A 24,948-nucleotide genomic window follows, 5' to 3' on the forward strand; every position below is an offset into this window, starting at 1 on the left:
GAATATGCACAACTTAAGTCTAAATAATGATAAAATCAAAAAGAGCACTATACTGGATTTCAGTACTGTGCTTTGTTTTGAAAATTGTTTTGAAAATAGTTTCGTTTGAGGTCAGAACATCTAAGAATCTTATTTTCCCACACTTTTCAGTTACTGAAAATGTACTTTTAACATTAACATTTCAAAAACACAAAATCACTTTGTTCCCCTGTGAGTTGAAAGAGAGACAGTAGTGGTATGTTTTCAAACATCTATATTACTGCCAGATGAAATGTGAATGAAAACGGACATTAAATATAATTTCAGTACATTTATTTTGTCATATGAATGATAAATATGGAACTATACAAGCTGTATGCTGACAATGAGAAACCTCTGAGATATCTTAAAGGAGGCTGTTGAAGTGATATATGTAAAAGTTGTGATGATTTCACAAAACAATTTCAACTGTTGAGGTTAGAGTTTTAGCTGTTGCACAGGCATGCAGACCGCCAAAATCACTGCTGTTATATAACTCGAGTGCCCCTTACTGATGTCTAATTGTGTGTTATTTAATATATTATGAAAAGAGATAAAAATCTTAGGTCTGAGACTCTTTATAGATCAGATTGATATTCCCAATCCTGTTGCAATGCGAACATTGTTCACATTTAGACCAAATTTATCCCAGTTTTAGCCAAGTTTCCTATGGACCACTTAAATATCTTTACCAAAATAAAAGAGCACTGTAGGCTACTGGAGATGATCAACCATTTTTTTCAGAAAAGGATGCCTTTAAAGTAGTATTTTTTACCTGTTGACTGTTCACCCAGAGGAGTTGTCAGACAGCCTCTAGACATCTCTACATCACAGAGGAATAATTTTTTTAAACAGTCATTTTTGTCAAATTGTTCACAGGTTTTTTAACATGTCATATGTGATGTATTGTGTTGCTTTGTGAGCTTTAAAGGTGTTTGTTGGTGGATTTTACAACCGTTAGAGCCAGGTTTATGCTAAGCTGAAGTGATCTCATATAAGGAATGTGAGAAACCAAAATTAAGTGATAAAAATAGAGCTGAAGGCAGTGCACGTAAATTAAAAAACAGCGCAGTGAAAATGGAAGGGAAATTAAAAATCTGGTTGTCGGTTATTGCCAATTATTTCGGACATAAGATCGTGAACTGCGTGCTTGTAGGGAAAGACACTGTATAGAACACATGGCCACATTTTGCCTCATGGCCACCGGGCAGCCTTCAGTCCAAACTTGACCTTTTAACAGTTTCCTCGATTACAACACCTAGCCATTAATATTACAGCCTTTTAATATTTAACACCCTTGGCATATCTGTACCCGCTGTAACTGGAGACAGAATGTGGAAGTGTGTTTGGGTGTGCATGCATATGTGTGTGTGTTTACCAGCTTGCCACATCAGATACCTTTACTGACAGAAAACAAGGGTGCACAAGAGTGTGGGTTGGTGTGTGCGTGCTTGTGTATGTATGCAATGTGACACTGGCTCTAACACTCTATCTGTATTTTGCATCAGTTACCATCAGGTAGAACAATTAGTCACTACAAAGGCTGGCCAAGCAATTAGACTGGGAGGATGTAGAGTGGGTAACACACAATCCTGTGGCATATTTGCTCAATTATTTCATTCATCACATTCCAAGAACATCTTTTGGCGAACATTTACAATGAGACAATTACACTTACTTACACTTTCCTTGCAGGAGAAAACATCAGCTTTAAATCAATTTCTAATTTCTGATGTAGACATTGTAACGACTGTTTAAGTAGTGTTTCAAACATATTTTCATCAGAGTTTCTCAGTAAAACTTTCAGGACTTTTTGAGGGTAGAGGGTTTCTTTTGCATTTTACTTTCTTTTAAAGCATATAAAATGCCAGTTCTCTGATCAATCAAACTCTCCTTCATGGGAAGCTGCAAAGCAGGAGGAGCTACTTACAAAGCTCAGCATGAAAATTCATCCATTTCACATGATGAGCAAATTTGTTGCCAAGGCCTATGCCCTATTTTGCAGTTTCAAACAAAGGCTTTTTGGGGTTTCACACCAATTGTGTGGTGTTCTTCTTTTGGCCACTTCCCCATAAATCTTCCTAAAATATGGCTAGCAGTTTTTGTAATCTTCCACACAGAAGAAAAAAAAAGAGTATACCTCTGCCTTGCCCATCAACTTAGCAAAAAGAAATGTTCTGTGTGATAGAAACTTAGAAGCCTGCTTATATATTCCTGGATAAATTGAGTTCTATAGAGACATCAGACTTCACAAATTAAGTCGAGGCTATTCCTTCAAAAAACAACCCCATCGACCCATCATTCACGTCTGACAAAACAACCCTGTGTAAAACTAATTGAATATGACTAAAACAAACACTACTGAATGTATTTTCAAGTATTATAATTAGTTTACTTTCATAAATGGGCCAAAAAGGTGGGAGATCAGATTTTGGCACAAAAGCGACATCTTGATAAGCAGGTCTTGCTTTCAGCAGCGCATTTAATTTAGCCTCAACAAGATCGACTTTCTCTCTCTTTTTCCTGTTTACATCTCTTCCCTTCTCTACAAGATTTAGGTGTTAACAAAACAAAACTAACCAGGCAACAATAGCAACTTTTAGAGGTATAAAGAGAGCAATCCTGACATGATGGTGCTCCCATCTAAGCATCCAACATGATGTGACATCCCGTCACATTTTGTAGTATGTTTCACATTTAAAGTTAATTTCTTTCTTCAGTTGAACATATGCTTTTAAGAGTAAAGCAACAAAGGAAACGGGAGGCTGTCATATATTTTCCTGCTTTATGCACTGAATGCACAAAAAAGAGAGATTAAGAAATGTACATTAAAAAAATCTCCTTTTTTGTCACCTTTTGCTGGTTAGTTGTTGCATTGACTGCCATCATCAGTCAATCAGTGAAAAATCATAGAAATGCTTGCTTTTGTCTGTCAAAAACTACACAGGGTACATTTACTTCTGGGATTGTGCGAAGAGGTGGTTGATTGTGGCTTGTATTGAGAAATATTAACCCAGCTAAACAGCTGCTAAAGTAAAGGGTCTAGATCTGTTCCAAAGATCACAGCATGATGAAAGATGATGAGTTTGTGTACTGAATTTTCATACTGAAGATCAATTGAATTGTGATAGAATCACTTAACTAATATCCAGACTGTTATAACCCTATATGTTTGTACCATTTCTAAATGATCATCTCTTTTAATCTAAATGTATGCCATGATGATTCTTCTCTTGTCTTCAGATCCATGAAGCCGACCTTTAAGACTTCACAGGTTTGCAGCTAAACCTAAACAGAAGGTCCAGCAATTAATACATATTAGAGAGTCCAATAATCTCTGCTCAACTCTGTGGGGCTGTAATTCCTTCGCCAAACACCCAATCAGACACCTGGTCTGCTACCCCAGAGCCCAGTGTGCTGTGCATTAAGTGACTATGCCAAATAAGCAGAGTTCCTGAGATTCTGCTACCCTTTCTGCCAGCTGGAGAGGACTATTATCCGGGAAGAGCTAAGCTTCCACTGAGCTGAGGATTGCACTACTGAGTCAGACTGTTGCTCTTGTGCAGCAAAACATCATGGCTGACTGACTGAGAACTCAAGAGGGATCGAAGCCTGACTACCTGCTGGAGTCACTCAGTGTTGAGGTGAAATGGCTCTCCGCCGATCCCCCTCCTCCATCTGTGCAGGTGAGTTCCACAGAAACCTATAGGAAGCCTTTTTCTCTTTCCTTTGTGTGGCCTGTCCCGTCTGTCCCTGCTGTATCGTCACCCAACAAAAGACAGGACCACTGTAGAGTAACCCACCTGTTGTCCCTTCTCTGTTCTCCCAGTGTGTGCAGAGAATCAGTGTATTTGTCTGTGTGTGTCAGCAGGCCGTGTGGGGCGCCTATCAACGGGCAGCTCTTTACGGCAGGCAGGGTATACAGTTGCATGGAAGTTTAATTCGATTAAGCATTCAGACCCCACTGTGTTAACGCACCATGTTGTTCTCAGCTTGTCTCCAAGAGAAAGTATTTTATCACATTTAAAAAAAAAGAATCAGTCTGGGATGACTTTATTTCAGACATGTGCTCCTTCTGGGTAAGGCTCAGAAGGTTAATCCGGGTTAGTTTACGTGACTGACTACTTCTGTGCTCCACTGTAAAACAGGTGAAGATACCATAAATTCTGACATGAGATGATCCATTTGGATGCTGTCAAACTAGCCTGAAAGTCATAGGATAAACACAACATGGCTTCCAGTTTAGAAATCTTCAGAGTTCAGGCAGAGAATTAAATCCATATCTATTAATGTTGACTCAGTCAAACTTAAAATGCTACACATAATATTTACATACCTAATTAGAACTTAAATACAATAAGTCAAACTTGCATATATAAAAAAGCATATATTTTTAATTCCCTCTCTTAATTTGCATTTTGAAAATGTAAATGTTAAAGAAAAAAGCTTTCACTAAAGTGAAAAAAATCAATAGAATTAAAATAATAGGCTTAAGGTTATTCTTAGTCTGTTTCAACTTGATAACAAAACATAGATGCAGCAATTGTGAAAGTTTTTGATTGTCATTTTTTTTTCTTTGTAAGGAAGCAGTCAGGTGTTGTGCAAACCTGTAACCACGTATTTATTTATATTTCAACCTGACCATGTGTTTTTACCCTACCCCAAATCATACTTCTATTAATATTTCAACCTAACCATGCATTATTTACCAAAATTTACTCAGATGGGAACTTGGTTCTTTTGTATGACAATTCACAATGTGTTTGAAGGTGTAATATTTTCAATATTGCATAAAGAAAAAAAAAGCACACATTGTGGCAACACTTTTGAAGCCTTGACAATGTAGTCCTTTTTACAGTTTTTCTGACATGTGGATTGTGAAAAGCACACAATGGCATGTAAGAATCTTGTATTCCAGAGGGTATGGTACCATTTTTGAGCCTTTATTGTGGCTCTACCACATTTTTTGCTATGAACCAATCTAGCTACTTCACATTTTGATGTGAAACTGTTTCTGAACTATTGGTAGCCCATTGCAGGAGCTCTGGTCAAATTGAGTCTTTCTCGTATTGTCTTGAGATTTTCTGCTGATCTTTTTTGAGTAAGGACTGTAAGAACAGGGGCGTCCCTGTCTATTTTCAAGAAACTTGAAGACCCAGAGATCTTTTACCCTAGCATTTACCCTGTACTTCTCTACCCTCACTACTGCACTTTCTCTTTCTGTACTTCCCTCTATGCCTGCACTCTATCTCTACACTGTCACCCCTGTCACCTCTGACAGAGTCTGACTTGTGGTTTCCTTCTATGTAGCTTATTGTTAGCTTTGATGTTAGCTGTAATGTTATATCCTCATTTATAAGTCGCTTTGGATAAAAGCATCTGCTAAATGCATAAATATAAACATAACCATGCCAGTTCTTTACAAGTGGAAGGAACTGACTGAGCTTAAACCATTCTGACAAAATTCTTCTACTCCCCTGATTCCATGCTCAAGACTTCAGGATTGCACATGATACGTGTGTAACCAGAAGATAACCAAACACGTTTCCACAGAGATTTTAGGTACATGAGAAACCCTCAGCTGATGTCTGTGAAAAAAGGTTTCCAGCGTCACACTTTCAGATACTTCATTCGGTAAAGTGAAAGAAGTCAAGTGGAGTAGGAAAAAGCCACAGAATAAATAACAATAGTTGAAGCCAGCTTTAACATTTAGAAGACAGCTGGGAATTTAAGTTCAACACCATGCTCCGTTAATGCTTCAAAAACAAAAGCTTACCATTTTTACAGCTGTAACACATTAGCATTCTCTCTCATCAGCAGTTAATAACATGAGACCAAATAAGACAGGATTCTGGCAGAAGTTTCCTTACAATCAGTGAACCGGAGATGAGACAGCTTGTGATAAAAGCATCAGCATTAAGTCTTTGTGCCGTGCTGCTGCTGCCCATTATCTGCTCCCTGAAAGATGCCCTTTGTCTGTGCTGCTGGAAATTAGTGTTAAAATAGAAAGAGTGTTTATCTTACACAATCACTCTGAGAAACAGGAGCTAGCTAGAATTCCAAAAGCTTCTGATTTAAATCGACAGTTTGAGGAAAATACAGTAGCTTTTTTAAAATTTAATGGCAGTCAACCCCAAAAGAGATATAGCATGTCAGCATGGTGTAACTTAAAACTGATGGTTTCAAGTTGGACAAGCTACCTTCTTTAGCTTCTACAGTCTGGTGACAGAAACTCCAATTTCAGTGATGCCCTGTTTTATATTCATACAAGGGGGATTTTCTCATTCATTTTCCCTCCTACTGGAGAGAACCTGGCAACCTCCCAGTTCCATACCTGCCTCTCTAACCTTTAAGCTACAATGGTGACGTCAAATGGGCATAAACGCTGCAAACTGTTGCCAATAAATGTTTCTCCTTCTCGCTTGAGCCTCAAAACAATTTGTAAAAGAAAGAAGAAAAAAAGATCTCACCCTTTCGACTCAGCTGACAGCTCTTACTCATATGTAGTAGTTTGTTTAATTGTGGAACAAAAGTGTTTGAACAAGAAACATAGAAAGAAGTCGAGAAGGAGGGAGCTGTCCGTGGTGCTTAAATGAGAGCGCTGCACGTGGCCTGGTACGTTACTATGGCTACAGCTGTCTGTATCCCTAAATAACCATACACACACACACACATACACAGTAACCCTATTACCAAAAAAAAAGAGGAAAATGGCAATCTGACAGCAAGATAGTCAGACTGTCACAGATGGAGAAGTATCTGTTTTGGCACAACTGCAATTAAACTCCCTAAGAGGAACTGTTGGGGGATGAAAGCAGCACTAAACACCAAGCAACAAGTCATTTTATATGTTTCTGTCTTTTGTGCTCCATGAGCAAATTAAAATTCAGATAGGTCTTTTGTAAATTTTTGTGGCTTTTTGTTTTCTTGCTTTGAGGCTAGCTGATAGGCAAGTTTGTCCTCTATGTAGTGCTTTGAGACTGGGTTTGTGATTGATTGACTCATGCATCAATTTGCGCAGTGGGAAGCTAAGCTTCACCAGGCCACTTTGCATATTTGTGGCTCAAAACAACACTGAGCAGCAGCTGAAAAGGAAACCAAGAAAGCACAAGAAAGCCACATAACCTCAAGGTCCTCGGATTGTCAAGGAATCTTCGGCAGCATATCTTCACGCTGACTTTAGGCAACACAGCATATGCAGGAGTTGCATATGAATAAGACTCATTTTCATACCAACAGATGCCGTGGTAGTTGTGAGCAAGACACTTAACCCCCAAATGCTTCATAATAGCTGTTGGGTAGCTGAGATCATGGACAAATTATTTGAGAGACTCAGATGTTTTAAAGCCCCCCCAGCTCCTCTCCACTTTGGTCTTGTCTATCCAAAGAATATTGTTCTACAAGTCTTGTGGTTTATTCAGAGTAACTTTACGAACCTCAGCTGTGATGCCATTTTCTTTTTAGAGAGAAAAGACTTTCTCCTGCAACCCTTCCAAACAACCCAGACTTGTTCTTTCTTTTTCTAATTGTATTGTCATAAACATTTAACATGGTAACTGAGACCTGTTGAAACTGAGACGTAGCTCTTTTCTTCTGGTTTTTGTCATTTCTCTGAGCATTGCGCGGTCTGACCTTTGGGTGAACTTGCCTGGACATCCACTTAGATTGACAGCTATCTTGAATGTTTTCCACTTGTCCACTTCTGTTGGCTTTCTTTGATGAGTAGACTTAGCTTTTTGTCCCTTTTCATGCATATTCTAAGCATACCCACTCTGTAGTCTGGATGGCCTTGCTTCAAAAACAATTTAATGAATTGTTAATTATGGGGTGTTTCTTAACCAAATGTGGGAAAATCACGATCATAGTTGTGCTGTTGTTGCAGTTATTTTCAGGATGAGGACAAGGGCATAAAGGTGAAGCAAGCTTTTAAGTGTCAGTAAGGCTGATTAAGTTTGGCTGGATCTTTTACACAAGATGAAATTGATGAAAATACGCTTGTATCACTAAAACTGAATCATTCAGGAGGCTCTAGCTTCAGCCTCTGATTTTTATTCCTGCTCTAAAATTATTTCACATGTCCAAACAGGATTCTGACCTCGATTGTTGTCATTTGTCAGCCACTAACTGTCCAATAAAAAATTCTGGTCTTCCAGAACCATGGCCCAATGGTGCTGGTTTCAGGCAGGTGACAACAGCACTCAGCGAGTCGTCCTCCATCCACAGCGATGCCCTGTACCACCTGACCAAGGAGGTCTCTGGGATTGGAATGAACCCCATTTCATACAGCACCCCACATCCTGAAGCTTTTAAGGAAGAGCCCTGGTTTGAGGAAATACAAAATCTGCTACAGGTGAGGGGAACATGACAAGTGAATGCTTGTGCCCCGGGGTTTAAAAAACCCCACACATTCATATATGCCATTTTGAGTTAACATCTCAATAAAATTTCGAATACTTAGCGATAATGACGTAAGCCCAGTAGTTTGTTTGGATTGTATTTGTGTTCATAGTCTTTCAAAAAGAGTTGGGACTTTTGAACAAATTAGGCTGATTTCAGGGCAGAGTTACTGTTAGTTTGGGGCCGATTTTAGAAACAGGGTTAAGTGTAAGGCCAAGGTTAGTACTGCTTTTTCTGTGCGAGTATAGACAAGCGCATGGTTGGTCGAAAATCTATTTATCAGCAACAATATACCTTGTTCATGCTGTAGATATAGGAAATATTTTTTAGGAAAAGATCAAGTTTTAGCATTGTTAACATTTACAAAAAAGAGGCTTTTTATTTGTTACAAGGCATCACAAGCAAGATCAGCAATCAGTACTGTGGAATCTACTAAGCATCACCAACAGTCCCAGAAAAGTGAGGTCAGACAGCCATTAGCCTATGTTCTACGTAGAGGTTAAACCAACCAATCTTGACAACTAGCAGGGTGGGGATGAAATGAGAGGCTAATGTAAGCAATGAGGTTGAATTAGCCTTGAGCTAACAGCTGCTCAGGCCAGCCAAGCGAACAGATTCTAGCTGGTAGCAGCTGGGGTCGAGTAAGAGGGCACTAGCCACTAACTGTTGAAAAGGAAAGTTGTTAGCAGCCAGAACTCAAGCAAGTGCTGCCATGCAAACTGGATGTCATTTAAGGCTCCCCTTAGGACATCCACAATTCATTGCTATGTATGTAGGATTCCCTATAAGTTACAGGGACGTTACTTGCAACACATTAAAGGACAGCATCTAGCCCCATTTTCTGAGCATATGAACATAACTGAGAATTATACCCAGTTCTCCCACACTACAGTAAAACACATATCTGAGTTATAAGCATAACCACGAAGGCAGTTGCACAAATTTGAGTTAACCAGATGTGAAAAATTGTTTCACCAATTGAAACTTTGATGGAGATCTTAATGTCCCGGACAGGGCTCTCAAGTTTTGAATGCAGGCAAGAGTGACATCCCCCATCCCCCGCTCAATGTGAGACTTGAGAGCCCTGGTCCCAGAAAAGACCTGACATTACCCCACATGAATGAAGGAAGCTATCAAAGGTTGTTTGCTAGCCTCAATTAATGTCTTATTAAAAACATTGAAATGAGTCCAAATACATTTTGATACAGGGTCAATGAAGTTCCAAGAAACAGCCCCCTAAAGCCGTTCTGCTGGGAAACAATGCGTAAGTACGATATCAACGTCGTAAATGTCTTCAGAACGTCAGAGGACGTCGTCGTTGCTGAGAGGCGGATCAGTTAGTTACAGCTCTATTTGCATAAGGGGAAAAAATTATGTCATACATTTCAAGGCCAAGACAAAAATAGTCGAGGTAACAACCTCAAAAAGTTCAATTTTGAGGAACAGATTGGTTTTTAGGAATTGGTAACTTCTGGAGTTGAACTTTAAATAAAATTTCTATAATTTTTGTATTGTTTCTGTTTGTGTTTGCTGCCAAAGCTCATTCAAGTGGAAACAATACCCCTAAACTGCAGTCAGAGGGTGGACAATGCTTCAAATTGTATGTATCGTAAAAACGCGCCTCTGTGCAAATGACATCAGAGAAGTGTGGAGGCAACCTGAAGGCTGCTGCCTCTCTACCCGCTGCAAAAAAAGTCCACTATTTCAAACTACAGACGAAAGCAAAATACATTCTAACAGAACAAATATAGAGGAAAACGAGGTTATAGAGGGATTTCTTATATATAACATTCTCAATAGAAATAACTTGAAGGCAAAAGAAATAATAAAAATGATTTCTTCGTGAACTGGATTCACTGGAATATGGAATATGCTGAGATAAACGTCATGTAGAAAACGAGCAGCAAGACTAAACACCACATTGGGGGCGGACATTTTTTACAGAGTGTCACTCCCCGCGCTATAAGCACCGGTGATGCGCAGGCTGCCTGCAGTTGCATAGAAGGGTATCACCGGCATGTGACCGAGCAGCCGTTTCTGACAGATCCTTCCAAAGCAATGCAAGCTGAAGGAGAGGCGCCGTCGTTCCACTTGGACTGCGGACTAGCAGAAGCGACCTCACGAGTTGGATGAGCACAATGGGGAAGACCTCGATGATGATGAATCCGGCTGCATTTTACTGCAAAACCCGGCAACTTTCAGTCCTGCTCATCTTCTTCTCTCACTCTGTGTGTCTTTAAAGCGCAACAGCATGCAGATCTCCCCGAACGAAGACAAGATCCCAGTAAGTATCTACATCGCTCCTCTGTTGATTTTCACCTCTTTGTCTTGAATTATAACAATAATTAAAAAAGTTACCACTTTATGTTAACATAATTTTTTACGACCAAATGTTATAGTTTTACCTCTCTTGCATTTGGTGTCACTGTCAGAAACTCCGCTTTTTATCTAAGGATTCTTCATAGGTGAATATAGGCTGCTATATGAGCAAAGACAATATACTACTTCTCCTCCTCTTCCTTCTCTTTCTCCTCCTCTTTCTCCTCCTCCTCCTCCTAATACTACTACTGCTAATAGTTATACTATTGATAATATAATATGAATACGGACAATTCAACCCCAAATAAGAAACAGGTGAAATGGTTTTGAAAATGCAAATTTAGAACAAAGTCGTTCTCATCAGGTTCATTTTATTTGTTGATAAGCATCCATTTGTTGCGTTTTAGGCCTGGAGTCAGGACAAGGTAATGGCAACTATGTAATGTTGCCATTTCCTCTCCCAACACAACACATTTTAGGCAGTGAGGATGCCATGCCTTGCCTTTGTAATGTGTGTAGACTGTGGTTTTGCATCGTCTTCTTGAAAAATACAGGGACATCCTTGGAAAAGATGTGGTCTCGAAAGCAGCATACGTTGGTCTAAAATCTCAGCTTCAGTGTTAATGCTGCCATCACAGAAGTATAAATTAGCTCTACCAAGAGCACTGATACAACATAACCATCGCAGAGCTTGGCTTTAGGACTTGTTGCTGATGACAGTCTAGATGCTCTTTTTGGTCTTTGGTCCAGACCACATGGCATCCATAACTCACGTTTCCACTTTGTAATAAACCATCCCAGATACATCCAAGCCCAGAGAAGTTAATGCTGCCTCAGGAAAGGTTATCTCCAGGATTTTAAGTGGTGTATGGAAAGTCTGTATTATAGTTCTTGAAAAGGTTGCCCTAAGTAGTCCAATTGCCAATGTGGTTGGATCAGCTATTGATGAATTACGGTTCCTCATGCAGTGCCCTCTGAGGAATTTGTCCCAAATGCTAAAATAAAGAGCTTTATAATGGAAGTTCACGAACCAGTGGGTGGTATTGTGGTTGCTATGACCACTTTTCATATACAGTCTTTGGAAACTGTGTTGGGTCATAAAAACACTTAGATCCAGAACATCTGAAATCTTTTCCAGGTGTGTAAAATCAGTTGGAAACTGGACTTTTTTTGCAACCTACCGCACCTTTTTAGATCCACAGCCCCATATTTTAGAATCCTGTCCTGCTGATAACTAAGAAACATTCCATTATACCAATAGCTGTATAGCTTTCCCTCTTGTGTTCTCTGTGTTTAGTCTCCCTCTATACTTTCCCTCTGTCTAAATAAAGACTAAAACAGCCAAAGGTGAGCTGACTGCCCACTCTGCTGCTGAAGGTTCTCACTTCATTGTTTTTGAGAACCTGCCAAAAGCCACTTGTGTTTGCTTATGCTGACACTGCAGCAGTTGTTTAAGTTCATTCAAACAGTTATTACATAACTCCCCCGCTGCTTAAAGGTGTTGTGTATTCTGTCTTTAAGCCATTTGTATATGATTTGGATCCCTTGTTAAGATCCTTTTAAAAAAATTATAAATGTTTCCAATGGCTACCACTACGACTGCTGTATTTGGTGAGTGCTTAATGCATATTTCTCAGGTCGTAGGATCAACTTCAAGCCCTCAAGCCGGCAGTGAAGGCCTTTGCTTCTGTGATGGCCAACGGAAAGTTGACTATGTCCTGGTTTTTCATCACCGGCGGCACAGCTCCCTACGATGTCCACTTGGTTCCACCACTTCACAAGACCAGTTATCCGTTGTCTCCAATGGCAACTTTCCTCAAACAGTGGGCTCAGATGCGGTGTCAGGAAGAGGAGGTGGAATTCTGGTAGGGGAGGCAGCGAATGCTGGCGATGTGTTCATGGAGCTTGGAAATGCAAGGGGGAGCGATCCAATGGAGCCTGCTGACCATGAGATGCACCTGATCAGACAAGAATTTGAGGCCAACCTGTTGGAGGCTGGTCTGGAGATAGAGAGAGACAGGGAGGTGGGTGTATGTGAAGCCGTTGCTTTTTCTTTCTTTTGCAGGGCATTGCCTGAAATAGCAGAACATCTTTTCCTTTCTGATATTATGTTATTACTGTATCAACACACCTGTCCACCAAATACTCAAGTGGTTTATCTTTTAAATCCCAACACCCTCTATAAAGTTACATGTTTTAGAGTTTTTAAAAGGTAAATCTTAACACAGGTTCTAAGTTAACTATATCTGGTGTTATTTAAGGTGAGCGGCCCAACAGCTTATGCCAGACGTTACAGGATGGAGGTGGGAGCAACTCTTTTGGAGCAAAGCTTTGTTTTCATGCAGGGCTTCCATTCAAGTCCAGACAAAACAACTTAATGTAGTTATGTCTGGCTGTGACCTGTGGTTGGATCATCCAGTGCTGTCCCCATTCAACTCTGCCCAAATTTAACTCTGCCCATATCCAATTCAACAGGTTTAGGTTGGGCGTTAGGATTATGGGTTAGTGGGCGTGGCTTCTAAAGTAACACTATAAACAACTTGGGTGAGGGTGGATTTGGATTGTCCAGCTCTAAATCAGCTCCATTGAAATAAAAATTTAGATGAAGAACATCATTAGATCCAAAAATAGCACATGCCCCATAGTGTGGGATGAGTCATCAGCATTTTTGCTAAGTTTTTACAGGATACTACAAACTTTTAAAACACATTTAAATAATAACCACATAAATACCCACAGAAACAGCTTGTATCCAATAGCAACAGACACACAACACACAACTTGGTGTGAGCTGAACCAAACCTGCAAAGCTGAGCAATGGGGGAAAAACTCCAGCCTGATGAGTAATCCTTTATCTCGAAACACCTGCAGAGAGGAAACCTTTAACAGACATCGTTTACTGTACTTCTGGCACAGATGAATACAACTGGATGTAAAACTGTTTGGCATGGTTAGAATTACAGATGTACCAGTTGTAAAATTCTTGACCTACACCTATAAATGATGGTAAAGTTAATAATTTAGCTAAGATGGCTGATTTCAATTGTTACTGTAATTTATTTTCCTTTTAAAGCCTGGTAAATGATATGCACCATAGAAAATAACTGAGCAGTTTTAAAGTGCTTCAGACCTCTGTCACACTGTTAATACAAATTATTTCATACAAGTATATATATATAAAAAATGTATTATAACCTTTTACATAAAAAGAACCTTTGTGTTGATACTATCCTATTAGCCGATAGATTGATTGCGGTCAATGAGCTGAATATCGGTCAATTTATTTTATTGTACTTCCTTAGTTAGAATATAGTCCGTTTTTTAGGACCAGAAAGGGGTTATCTTTAAGAGTGCGTGGACATTCCAAGCTTAAATGCCCCCAAGCAGCTCTACAGCAAGTGTTTACTTGAAGCAAAAAGTCCCCCCCCCCCCCCCCCCCCCCCTCACAAATATTCTATATCCTGAGGTCTGTTCATATAGCTTTGAAATTTGGCTTCGACCTCAGTTTTCTGAAGGTGAGTCTGTGTGGCTGCCCAATGATCAGCTTCTGTTATTTCCTAATTATCATTTAGTTATTTAGCATTCTTTATTTTTTCAGGTAGTGGTTTCATTGTTTACAGTCCACCACCCTGACGTTCTGTTTCTTTTGGAGTGAATCAACACAAGGGCCTGATGGTTTCATCTGAGTGGGCAGATTTTAATTCTGGTTGCTGTAGCCAACACAGCTGCTGTGCCGACCTCTTTGTATCGATTTGCTAATTCAGCCTGAAATGGGTTATTTTGCTTTGACAAGATCACTCTCGCTGTGATTTTGTGTTAAGCGGCAACCGGTACTTCCGCATGTGGCCCTGTCCTGCTTTTGGCTTGTTTATTTATGTGGTTGTGTAGTAGGCACTTGGCAGAACACACAGTGTGTGCGTTTTGGTGTTGTAATGCTGCACGCTCAAAACTGTGCATTTATGCTCAGACAGGTCGAGGAAACGTTAGGCCCTAGCATTAGCTCTTAGCATACATACGATACCTGCTTTGCTAAATAATTGTGGGTGCATGCTTGTGTGTGTTGGCTGGCAGCCAGTTGGCTGTGTGTGTAGTCTGCAGGCTAGTCTTAATCAGATTGTTGACATGGTGACTATGGAGCCTAAGCCAGAATGAGATTAGCTGACAGACTGATAGCACTTTATCTTATCTCCTGGATTGAGGGCTCGATGAAATCTCTCACTAAGAGTGAAACAATATTTGCATTCCAGTACACTTACTTTGAATATAGTGTGGGGTACTCTTACAAAATTAGGGACAAACATAATGACACTCTTTCCATCAGTGTGTAGCAAGATGTGGTTGTCAGAGGTGCTGGCAAATAGGAGAAAATTTCCCTGATAATATTCATAGGTTAGATGCTAGCTTATTCACTCAAAAACAATCAGACAATCAAATATGATTTAGCTGCTGCAGTCTGCGTGCTGACCTGATGAAGTAGAAAGTCATCGTAGCTTGGCAGTAACTCACCATAATTAGTGAAATGCATGTGGCTCCAGGAAGTGCTTATTAAAATAGGATTCTGCACTGATCTCCAATTTGTAATAAATTAACTCACATCACAGAGACAGAGCATTAGCTACTGTGTGTGTGCGAGAAGGTTTTAATGGACACTGCAGTGTTTTTCAGGTATTAAGGGTTTATCTAAGACCTTGGTTAAGACAATTTGTGTATTGAATAATGTATGTCAAATCTCACTTAGAGCAAATCTGTTAGGATTTTGAAATATTTAGCACATTTTAATAGAAGTAATTCCGTTCACATCAAGGGTTAGGGGCTAAAACAACCAAATCAAGTGGAGAAGGCAAAAGATGGAGAAGGGAATGGCAGAGAAGGCAAGTTTTTCTGTGACTAATTGAATTACACCACTAAATGGAAATGTGCTAATTAATAAGCAAAATGTAACCCCCTTGTTTTAATTCAATTTATCAAAGTAAATTAATTGTAATACTTAAAAATACATTCACCAGTGACATCAATTTCACATTCTTCATTGTGTAGGGAAGGACTGAAGGATTATTCATCCCTTCACATTAAGCTATATAGGAAGATCACTTTTAGTGGGATGCTCGACCTCCAAATTAAATAGAAAAAAAGAGCAAGCTAGTTAAAAAGTTAACATATCATAGGGATTTATGTTATTGTTATTGATGTTTGAGAATTGATCTCAAAACCATAATGTTCAAAACTATAAAATTCTCTAATATATGTAGGAAAACAAGCTCTTACATTAAGACTAGCCTATTAGCAATTTAAGCTAACATTGATTTGGCTAACATTTTTGTGGAAGTTTTAATGTTAGATTTTGGCACTAGAATTACAAAGCACCACTATCTAGTAACCCAATCAGATAAATGGGTTACCAGTGAAACACATGGAGAGAGTGTCGGAGTGTAGGGAGAAGGAGGTAGGAGGTACTGCTTATGTACACTGTAGAATGAAAGATAACCATTGTAATGTTATGAATGCCACAGATAGAAAGTCTTTTTCTTTTTTTCACAAGGCTGGATGTGTTAAAAAGTTTTTAGCAATTTTGCAGAGCTTTGATACACATATAACTTATTGGCACAAGACAGTGTTAAAAGAGTAGTAATTCATTGTTTCTATACTAAAGGGTACTACATTTTCCTGCTTGTGTCCAACCTGTTTGACTTTAGATTAACTGAATAATACCAAGTGGCTCAACTTGTTGACTGTGCCTGAGGATGAATGAACTGACCTACGACTCTTGGGAACATCCTCCTACAGATCATTTTTAATTAAATCAGAGCTGCATGTTCATTCCAGAAGTGGAGCTAGCCTTTTTGAAAAGTTGAGTCTGTGGGGGCTTTAGAAGCAGAATGAGCAGGGTTAACTGTTTGGTAGGGAATGACTGTCAATAAATATGTTAAATCAGACAGGGAGGATGGGACTCTTCTTTCTACACCTACCTTGTTATTTCCTATCTGACTGCTGAGTCCAAATCCTGAAAATAAAAATCGTCAAATTTAGCTGTAAGCATTGATGAGGGGGCCTAGCAGTCTAGATAGGCATGGTTGCTATGGCAACCTGGTCTGATCATGCTAAAAGCGGCTGTAGGCACTGATGGGAAAATGCTCATGCTCACTTCAATGTCCCCTATTGGTGACCGAAAGACACATTTAGCATTTTAGGACCACCTTAAAAGGGAGTGCTGGATCAATGATTTGATGTCATTGCATGAAAAGGTTGCTGTAACAATTTGAATTTGATTTTAAAGCCAGGCTTTCTTGCAAATCCAAAGATGCAAAACATTTGCCATTCTATCCTCAAAATGGGGTCCTAAATCCCATGTACCACATTTGGTTTTGACTGATCAAAGCATTCCTTAAATACTACCCCAGTTCCTGTTTGCCAGCTTCTTCACTAAATTGCTTGGGCTGTCATGGATAGATAGCTTTTAAAATCAAAAGATATGATAACTTTTGTGAGTCTCAGTCTGCGATCATCTCTGAAAATATTTTATCTGAAGATTTTCAAACTCATCTTTCAAACGGCTAACCCTGTGAAAGACTGGTGACCCGTCAGTGGATTTGTAAGAAGTCTTGTTTGATGGAACAGATGCCTTAATCAGTACAGTTATCTATATTGGCTGCTTAGTAACTGTGTTTAAATTGCACAATATGCTTCAAATCAAATTCTTCTTCCATTTTACAAATGGAACTATCGTGATTACCCAACACACAATGTTGGTCCACTGTGCATAAAGCTGTAGGTTCACAGTAAATACTAAAAACTGTGCAATGACTATTTTTTACTCCCCTACAAAGACAAAGATTACGTCTCCAGTGTCATCATGTTGACGTTCAGCATCACTTCAGGACATTCATGCTCCACGTCTCCCTATGTGAACCTACATAGTCACATCTCATACACGTTCCACAATGTAGATTTATAAAAATATGCTTCTAAGACTTACAAGAAGGACAGAAGGGGTGATGGAAGGTGCTTTTTTACGAACTTTCATCTATCACACCACGAGTTTGAGAGCCACCCTGCATGTTTTACAATATTTTCACTCCTCCACTCCTGTCCCACTTGTGACTCATCACTTTTATGCTTCTTCTCACTTGTAAATGGTTAGGGTTAGACTCAAGATACATGCTTAGGTTTAGATTTGACTAAATACATGGTTAGGTTGCAGAAATATAAACATGGTTAGGCCTAACAGTAGGTTTAGATTCTCGCCACCCTAAAAAGAACAACAGCCTGAGGATACATTGTCATCACGCTGTAACCACTTGTGACACTACTTTGGAGATGAGACTGGGCTGCCAAAAGTCAGGTGACCCACGTCCATTACTGTGCCCAAATGTGTCTTGTCGAAATACAAATGGTGTTCTGCTAAGACTTTAACACTATTTTTCCAGTGTTAATAGATAAGACAGAGTACTTTTATGACCATGTCTGTCCACCAAGGCTGTGTTCAGGCACAGCATCGAGTGTAGGACACCAGCATTTTTTCACTCTGAGAGAGTACAAGAATTCTTCAACGATGAACTCCAGAACTGTCTGCAGTAAAGACACAAAACGCTGTAACTACCTGATAAATCATGTACAATCAAAGCTACTGAAGAGACCCAGGACATTCTCAGTGAACGCATATAAACTACAGATGACATTCAAGACAGTGTGTTCTTTAACAGATGTTAGACCTCTGCGCCAGGAAGTGAAGCAGTGACATAAAAATGTGTTTTTGTGATAAACTACATGATTCCAGACCCTGGTTTATGATCAATAAATTATTTTGTATATTATTTCTGTTATAAGAACAGTACAACTCTGTAACAACCACTATACTTTTCTACACAGCTGTCCCAACGCCAAACTGATCACCCTCTCATATTTGATAACCCCTCCTAACTAAAGACACCCCCTGGCTGTGGCCTAGTTAACCCCCCTATAGAGATAAAAAGCTAATTGGAAATCCTGCTGCTAATTAACCTTCTCCAGGCTAAAAGGTATTTATATCCCATGGTTTTTGATGAAGCAACGAGAAAGAAGGGAAGAGAGGATGAGGAGGGGAGATGATGGGGGTGAAAGAGACAAACGTTAATTAAGCAGGTGATAGAGAATGGTGGTAGAAGATAGGTACAAAAATAAAGGAGGGAACCAAATCAAAGAACATCAATAATTCATTGGTCATTTCTTAATTATGTGACTGATGATTAACGGACTTTGAGGAACCAATCCATTTCTGGCTTGTAAGACTTTCAGTGAGTTTTCTTTGCTACAAATTTACACATGTAGTAGAATTGCAAAGTGAATTTTGGAGCTAAAAAGTGCTGTTTTGTTGCAAAATGACAAGAGTGTGCTGTTTTTTCTCAAACCAAAAAAAAAAGCAGAAGTTTTTGGCAATGGCACAGTTTCATTTCCTGAGTCTCAACCTCTTCACATCAGCTCACAGATTTATCACCAGATGTTGCTTGGTTTTCCTTGACAGAATCCAGGCTTTATATCTAAACCCAGTGGTGCAGTACATAGTATACAGAGATTATCCACAGTCAGCCTTGATTATACCTACTTCTAAATCCCTGAATTGTGGTATATTTGGTTGTGCACAACCTCATGTGCACGTTCTATCCTTCTCAGTCTTTCCATGGCTGAACTGACTGCAGTTCCTGTGGTGTATCCACAAAAAAAGTACTTCTTCAAAACTTAAAAAAAATCCACTTAATGTGTACCAAAAATGGCCCCAAAATATATTCAAGTGCTGTATATGGTAGAATACATTTTATCTGGTGTATAAAAGCAGATTATGTTTTGCATCGTCCTTCAGCCATTGATTAAGAAAAACTAAAAATGACAAACATGCATGAGATCGACACAGTTTCACAGGTTTTATGAATTAACAACTCCAAAAAAAATGGGAACTGAAAACATACCTCTGCCTCAGTCTTTGCCTTGTGAGAGAAAAAAACTCATTTCAACACATTTCATTTAAAGAGGGGTAAAGGTCACCGAATCTCCATGTGGGACAAAGGACTGTGTGAATGTGAGTGAGATGCAGTATTGAAATATAAGAGCAGTAAGAGTGATGGTCGGTGATTCAGCCAGTCAGTCAATCAGTCAGTGAAGCGGTGTCTAGCGGCAGCAGAAGGTACAGAAATATATGTGAGGGTGGAGGTGAGGGGAGTGAGGGGTGAAAGGTCTCAGGAGAGTAGGAGTCGAGAGGGGAGAAAGGGAATCGTTTCAGGTTTCCGTGGTTGGCCATGCCACCTTTCTCTTTTCATTCGCCCCTCTTACAGAAGCTGATGGGGGTCTGAGGAGGCTAAAGTTACCTGGCTGTTGTCCCCTGCTGGCTCTGCTGTCTTTAATTCCTGGTTACACTTTCACTCGCTTTATAAACCAGCTCCACTACGGCTGCTGCATAGATTTCATCTGTTGCTGCGTACAACAGATGCCAATGTGCATCCTTTATCTATATTCAGCCACAGGGCATTGATTGTCAAAATCAATCACATACCTCTTGATACCATCTCAAACCAGTGATTATCAAATTTTACTAATGCATCTTAATTTTAGTATAATGTGTGGGCATAGGTGTGTTATTCATTAGCAGAAAAAGCTAGATGGGGATTTCTTCTAACATACAATGCCGTATTTTGATCAACTTTAAAATAAAAATGTATCAGGAACAGGCTGCACCAGCAAGGCTGTGACAGCAACAGCTCCAGGCTTTGCTTTAGGAACAGAGGCCACATCTATCTTTCATGAATACCAGAGGAATGTTGCTTAGCCAAACTGGTTTGGTAAAGTCTCAACTGGTCAGAAGAACAGTAAGCATTTGTTGTACCTGCCTCACATTCTGAGCATAACATGGATATACAGTGCGACCTGAAGAGGTGAGCTGTACATCTGGATGTCAAATAGCAGGTGTTTGAATTGAAAATATGGGGTCAGAAGTGGTCAAAATCAGGATACTGTATATAAAGTGTTTTACAGCATGTATTTCGGTCTCTCCTGCTAAAACAAATTCTGCAGTTTTGGATTGCAAAGCAATAGTGACAGATGGCCTGGTAAGCCATTTTTAAACAGCAGGTAGTTTCAGCCAAGCAATCTGCTTATTTATTTCACAAACCAAATAGGTACATGTGCAAATATATCCATGAGGAATCAAGCCTATATTTTCAGCTCTTATATTTAGAGGTGTCCTTTCCTTGACGTTTGAAGCCACATTCTGTTATGTAAACTATGTCTTTTCTACTTCATTTGACTTGTTTGTTTGGCAGGTAAAGACCCATGGACCCAGCTTTACTCGCATCCATGCACCTTGGCCTGTTCTGTGCAGGGAGGCTGAGTTTCTAAAGATTAAAGTCCCCACCAAGGCGGTAAGCTCTCATTATCTCACTTAGCAGTGGGCACAGTCATTGTGTTTTTGGGTCCATACGTAGTGGCTGTGTGTTGGTGTTTTCTTGTTTTTTTCTGTCATCAAAGATAATGCAGTAACAGCAGGTTGTCGATGGTTGTCCTAGAGTTACGAACTCAAAGAAGAAAGTGGTTTTGGGTCCAGTATGAGCACTGTGTGGAGGAAGATGAACCAGCCCTTCCAGCCCAAAGTATCTCATCAGGACCATGGAAGCACCAAATTTCTTTCACATTGCTTCTCCAGGGACAAGCTTCACCTGTAAGACGCACACATACAATTACACTTCCTTCCTGTCAGTTTTACTGCTTATACACTCGCCTCCCCAAGCACATCCATCCATCCATCCATCCATCCATCCATCCATCCATCCATCCATCCATCCATCCATCCATCCATCCATCCATCCATCCATCCATCCATCCATCCATCCATCCATCCATCCATCCATCCGTCTATTCAATCATCGATCCTCTATACATACTTTATGTGCAGGGCCCTGGGAAGTTTATGCCCACCATTCTTGATGAATGGAGGTGCATGAAAAAACTAACATAACTATACCTGGCACACCGGGTGTTGATACATTTGTCCATGCATATTACATAATGCTATTCCTGCAGTGTGGCGTGTCATTTACTGACTGCAGTGAGTCTGACATGCCAAGGGAACCTGTATGAATAGTTCAAACGCTGTGTTGGTGTCACAATTCATTTGTTGGCCTCACAGGGGGCTGGAGACAATCCCAACTCATTTTAGATGACAGGTTAGGTACACCATGGGCTGCCTCGTTAGCTCATCAATGGATTAACACACAGTGCAGCTAACTTAGAATCACCCATTAAAGAAACATATATGTCTTTGGACTGGGGCAGGGAAGAGCATCTTGAGAAAACCTATGTAGGCTCTTACTGTGATGCAACAAGGCCAACCACTGTCCAAACCATTCTTTTAGGAATGATTGTGCTGGTAAGACATAAAACCCATTGTGTACCTATAGAAATCAGTCTGAAATGTAATCTAAAGAGATAATGGAAAAGCTGAAGAGAAATGAATCACTGTACAGCCAATCTCAAAAGGTTCCCCTTGAGTTTAGAGAGTATCAAAAAAAAAGAATAAGAACTTGCAAAGGGACTATGATCATCTGCAGTCCCTCTTTTCTTGCCATTATAACAACTATGGAAAAGTTCCTGTGTTGTGAAAGTACCTTTTGTTTTTTCGTAATTTAGTTTGCTCAAGAGTTTATCACATGTTGTGCCGCATTTCCAAATAGTTCTTAAGAGAATAAGTGGGTAGTTCGTTCAATCTTAAGGGAGGTATTTGCCATGAATATGCTGGAAAATGTGAACTAACAGTTTAACCCACTGAGTACCAGTGCCATTTGGCAACGTGTATGTGCTTTCTGACATAGATCTGGATTGTTTTGACTTAAAAAAGACTTACAAAACAGAGTAACTGTTTAACAAAAGCAGTGCAGAAAACCATTTTCACTTGGCTATGTTTTGCTCAGTTGTATACTTCATTCTAAAAACAGAATGACAAAATTCACAACAGCTTGTTAATGTTTAAAATAAGTATGACACGCACCTCGGTTTATACTGTAAAAAATATTATTTTCAAGGCCTCACCGCCTGCTGGCTATTACAGAAAATTGCAGATTAAAGGTCCTTGTGGCTTCCCCTTTTAGATCTGAAGGTAATGTCCATCTTTTACCCACAAGCTATGGTTTTTCATTGTGTTTAAAGCAGACAACTAAGGAGGCTTTGCTCCTGGGTAGGAGAGGATGAATCAGACATGAACTTGATGTCATTGAAAGCTTTACGCCTGTCACGGTAGATTCCATGATACCGTGGCGAAGCAAAGTTGAAAAGACACCTTGAGATGTTAAATATTTATTTACTTATGATGTGTTTTTGATTGTTTATTGTATACTTTGAGGGGAGATAAACAGGAGAATTGGTTCCAACAGTCGGTGTTCTTCCAGAAATGTTTTTGCCTTTCTGTGTTCCTCATTGTTTTAGCATTAAATGTTAAAAATGTTGTGTATAGCTTTGATGGTAACTGATATATATGAGCTACTTTTGTGTAGAAAATATCCAGGTCAAGGACAGTTTTGACACTGGACTTCTACACCAGCATTTATCATAAAGGCCTCATTACATAAATCCAATGCAGTAGAGTTTATTCTGGAGAAAAAGAGAAAACCTCAGTTCTATTTGGAAAAAGGACAGTTTTTATGTTGAATTGTGCAGGCTTTTATACTATGCATCCCTGGTAAAGCCCTGCCTTTCCCTAAAAGAAACATTCCCTTTTTGGCCCGGACATAATGGCATCACACTCAATGAATTCGCTGCTGGTTTGACTTTCAGCCAGCACCCTACCTACTGAATTCCCTCTGTCCGATTTATTGGTGTCAGGTTACTCCCGGCTAGTCCTGTGAGTAATTTTGAACACAGTGTTTTTACTTTATCATAATAGTATAACGAACATAGTGACTTACTTTAAAATAGAGTGAGAGTTTTAGTTTTAACTCCAACACAACAGTACTTAGAACTACAATTTACAGCCAAAAATTTATAGCATATTGGGTTCAAATATAACAGAAATGTTCACATTTAGTTTTTAAAACAATTTCATAAATATCTAGATGTTTGTACTCAGGCCAAACATTGCCTGAACAAATTACAGTGAATTTGAGTCTAGAAAGCTTTAGAATTTTTAAATGGAAAATGTTTGTGAAACTACAATTACAATTATTACAATTATTTGTATAGAAAAAACACATTTTTGCTATTTGTATTTGCCACATGTGATTTTATTTCCCTTTTATATTTATTTCCCCACATGGCATGCTCATTTATATGGCCCTTTGTGTTTGGTTATAAGTGTAAGCTTTACTTCAACATTCAGTGAATATCAGTTCACTCCCAAGGTATGGTGCAGAGTTGGAAATACAAAAGTATGATCTGCAACTGGGACAGTCTCTTACTGATTCTACATAACAATGTAGATGTTGACATGATTTTGAATCAATAATTAACATCAGTCATACGAAACTAGCACTATTCTTTTATTCATTAGTTGGGTTTCTTTCAGGTACAACATCACATCTAAAGACACATTCTTCGACAACGCTACAAGGGGCAGAATAGTAAGTTTTTTTTTTATTTGACTGTGATTCTTCTGCAGCGTAATTTTGTCCAGGATTTTATTTCCAGTCTCACAATCTTAAATCTTCCACAGGTGTATGAGATTCTGAGACGGACAGTGTGCGTACGAACCTGTCAGACCATAGGTAAGGATACCAAGCTGTGCAAAGGCAAGCCACTTCAGGTGGTATGTACAGATCTTTGGCCTTGGTCAGAGATTAAAGACCTGACGTTAGATGGACTCATTTTGATCTAAAGTGCTCCACGGAGGCATGAGTCAGGGAGTTTTTCCATCATGTATAATGGTTCTCAAGGCAACTGGTGACCCCATTCTATCTGCTGGCAAATACTTTTTCCTCTGGTATTGGAGGTCTTGTGATGCTTTATAGTGGGTTTGATATTATACTGATCACTTAAGGATAAGGATTGCTTTAGTGAGAATTGAAGAAGCCCCAAGGAAGCACAATTTCTTTTAATTTTCTGACATGGATCATTAAGACATGGGCAACATCTGACACGGCAAGAAAAGTTAGCACTGAAATAGTAGCTTAATGTAAGTAAGTTTCCAGTAAGTTTTTGTAAGTAAGGTTTCATTTACCAATTACTAATCACCTGGTTTGTGTTGGTCATTTTTCACCCTCTGCA

General features: G+C 39.4%; 1 protein-coding gene across 2 annotated transcripts in view; it reads left to right on the forward strand.

Moving 5' to 3' along the window:
- Positions 1–10,429: 10,429 nt before the first annotated feature.
- Positions 10,430–24,948, forward strand: part of ano2b (anoctamin 2b) — a 71,018-nt gene continuing 56,499 nt past the window's right edge. For both annotated transcript variants that reach the window (XM_072377714.1, XM_072377713.1), the window contains exons 1-6: positions 10,430–10,699; positions 12,372–12,758; positions 21,021–21,119; positions 21,264–21,415; positions 24,251–24,305; positions 24,398–24,449. In XM_072377714.1, coding sequence (XP_072233815.1) covers positions 10,667–10,699; positions 12,372–12,758; positions 21,021–21,119; positions 21,264–21,415; positions 24,251–24,305; positions 24,398–24,449 — 778 coding nt within the window. In that variant the 5' untranslated portion in view covers positions 10,430–10,666. The remainder of the gene's footprint in view (positions 10,700–12,371; positions 12,759–21,020; positions 21,120–21,263; positions 21,416–24,250; positions 24,306–24,397; positions 24,450–24,948) is intronic.

Source organism: Leuresthes tenuis, unplaced genomic scaffold, assembly GCF_036924035.1.
Source record: "Leuresthes tenuis unplaced genomic scaffold, fLeuTen1.0.hap1 SCAF_23, whole genome shotgun sequence".
Lineage (NCBI taxonomy): Eukaryota > Metazoa > Chordata > Actinopteri > Atheriniformes > Atherinopsidae > Leuresthes > Leuresthes tenuis.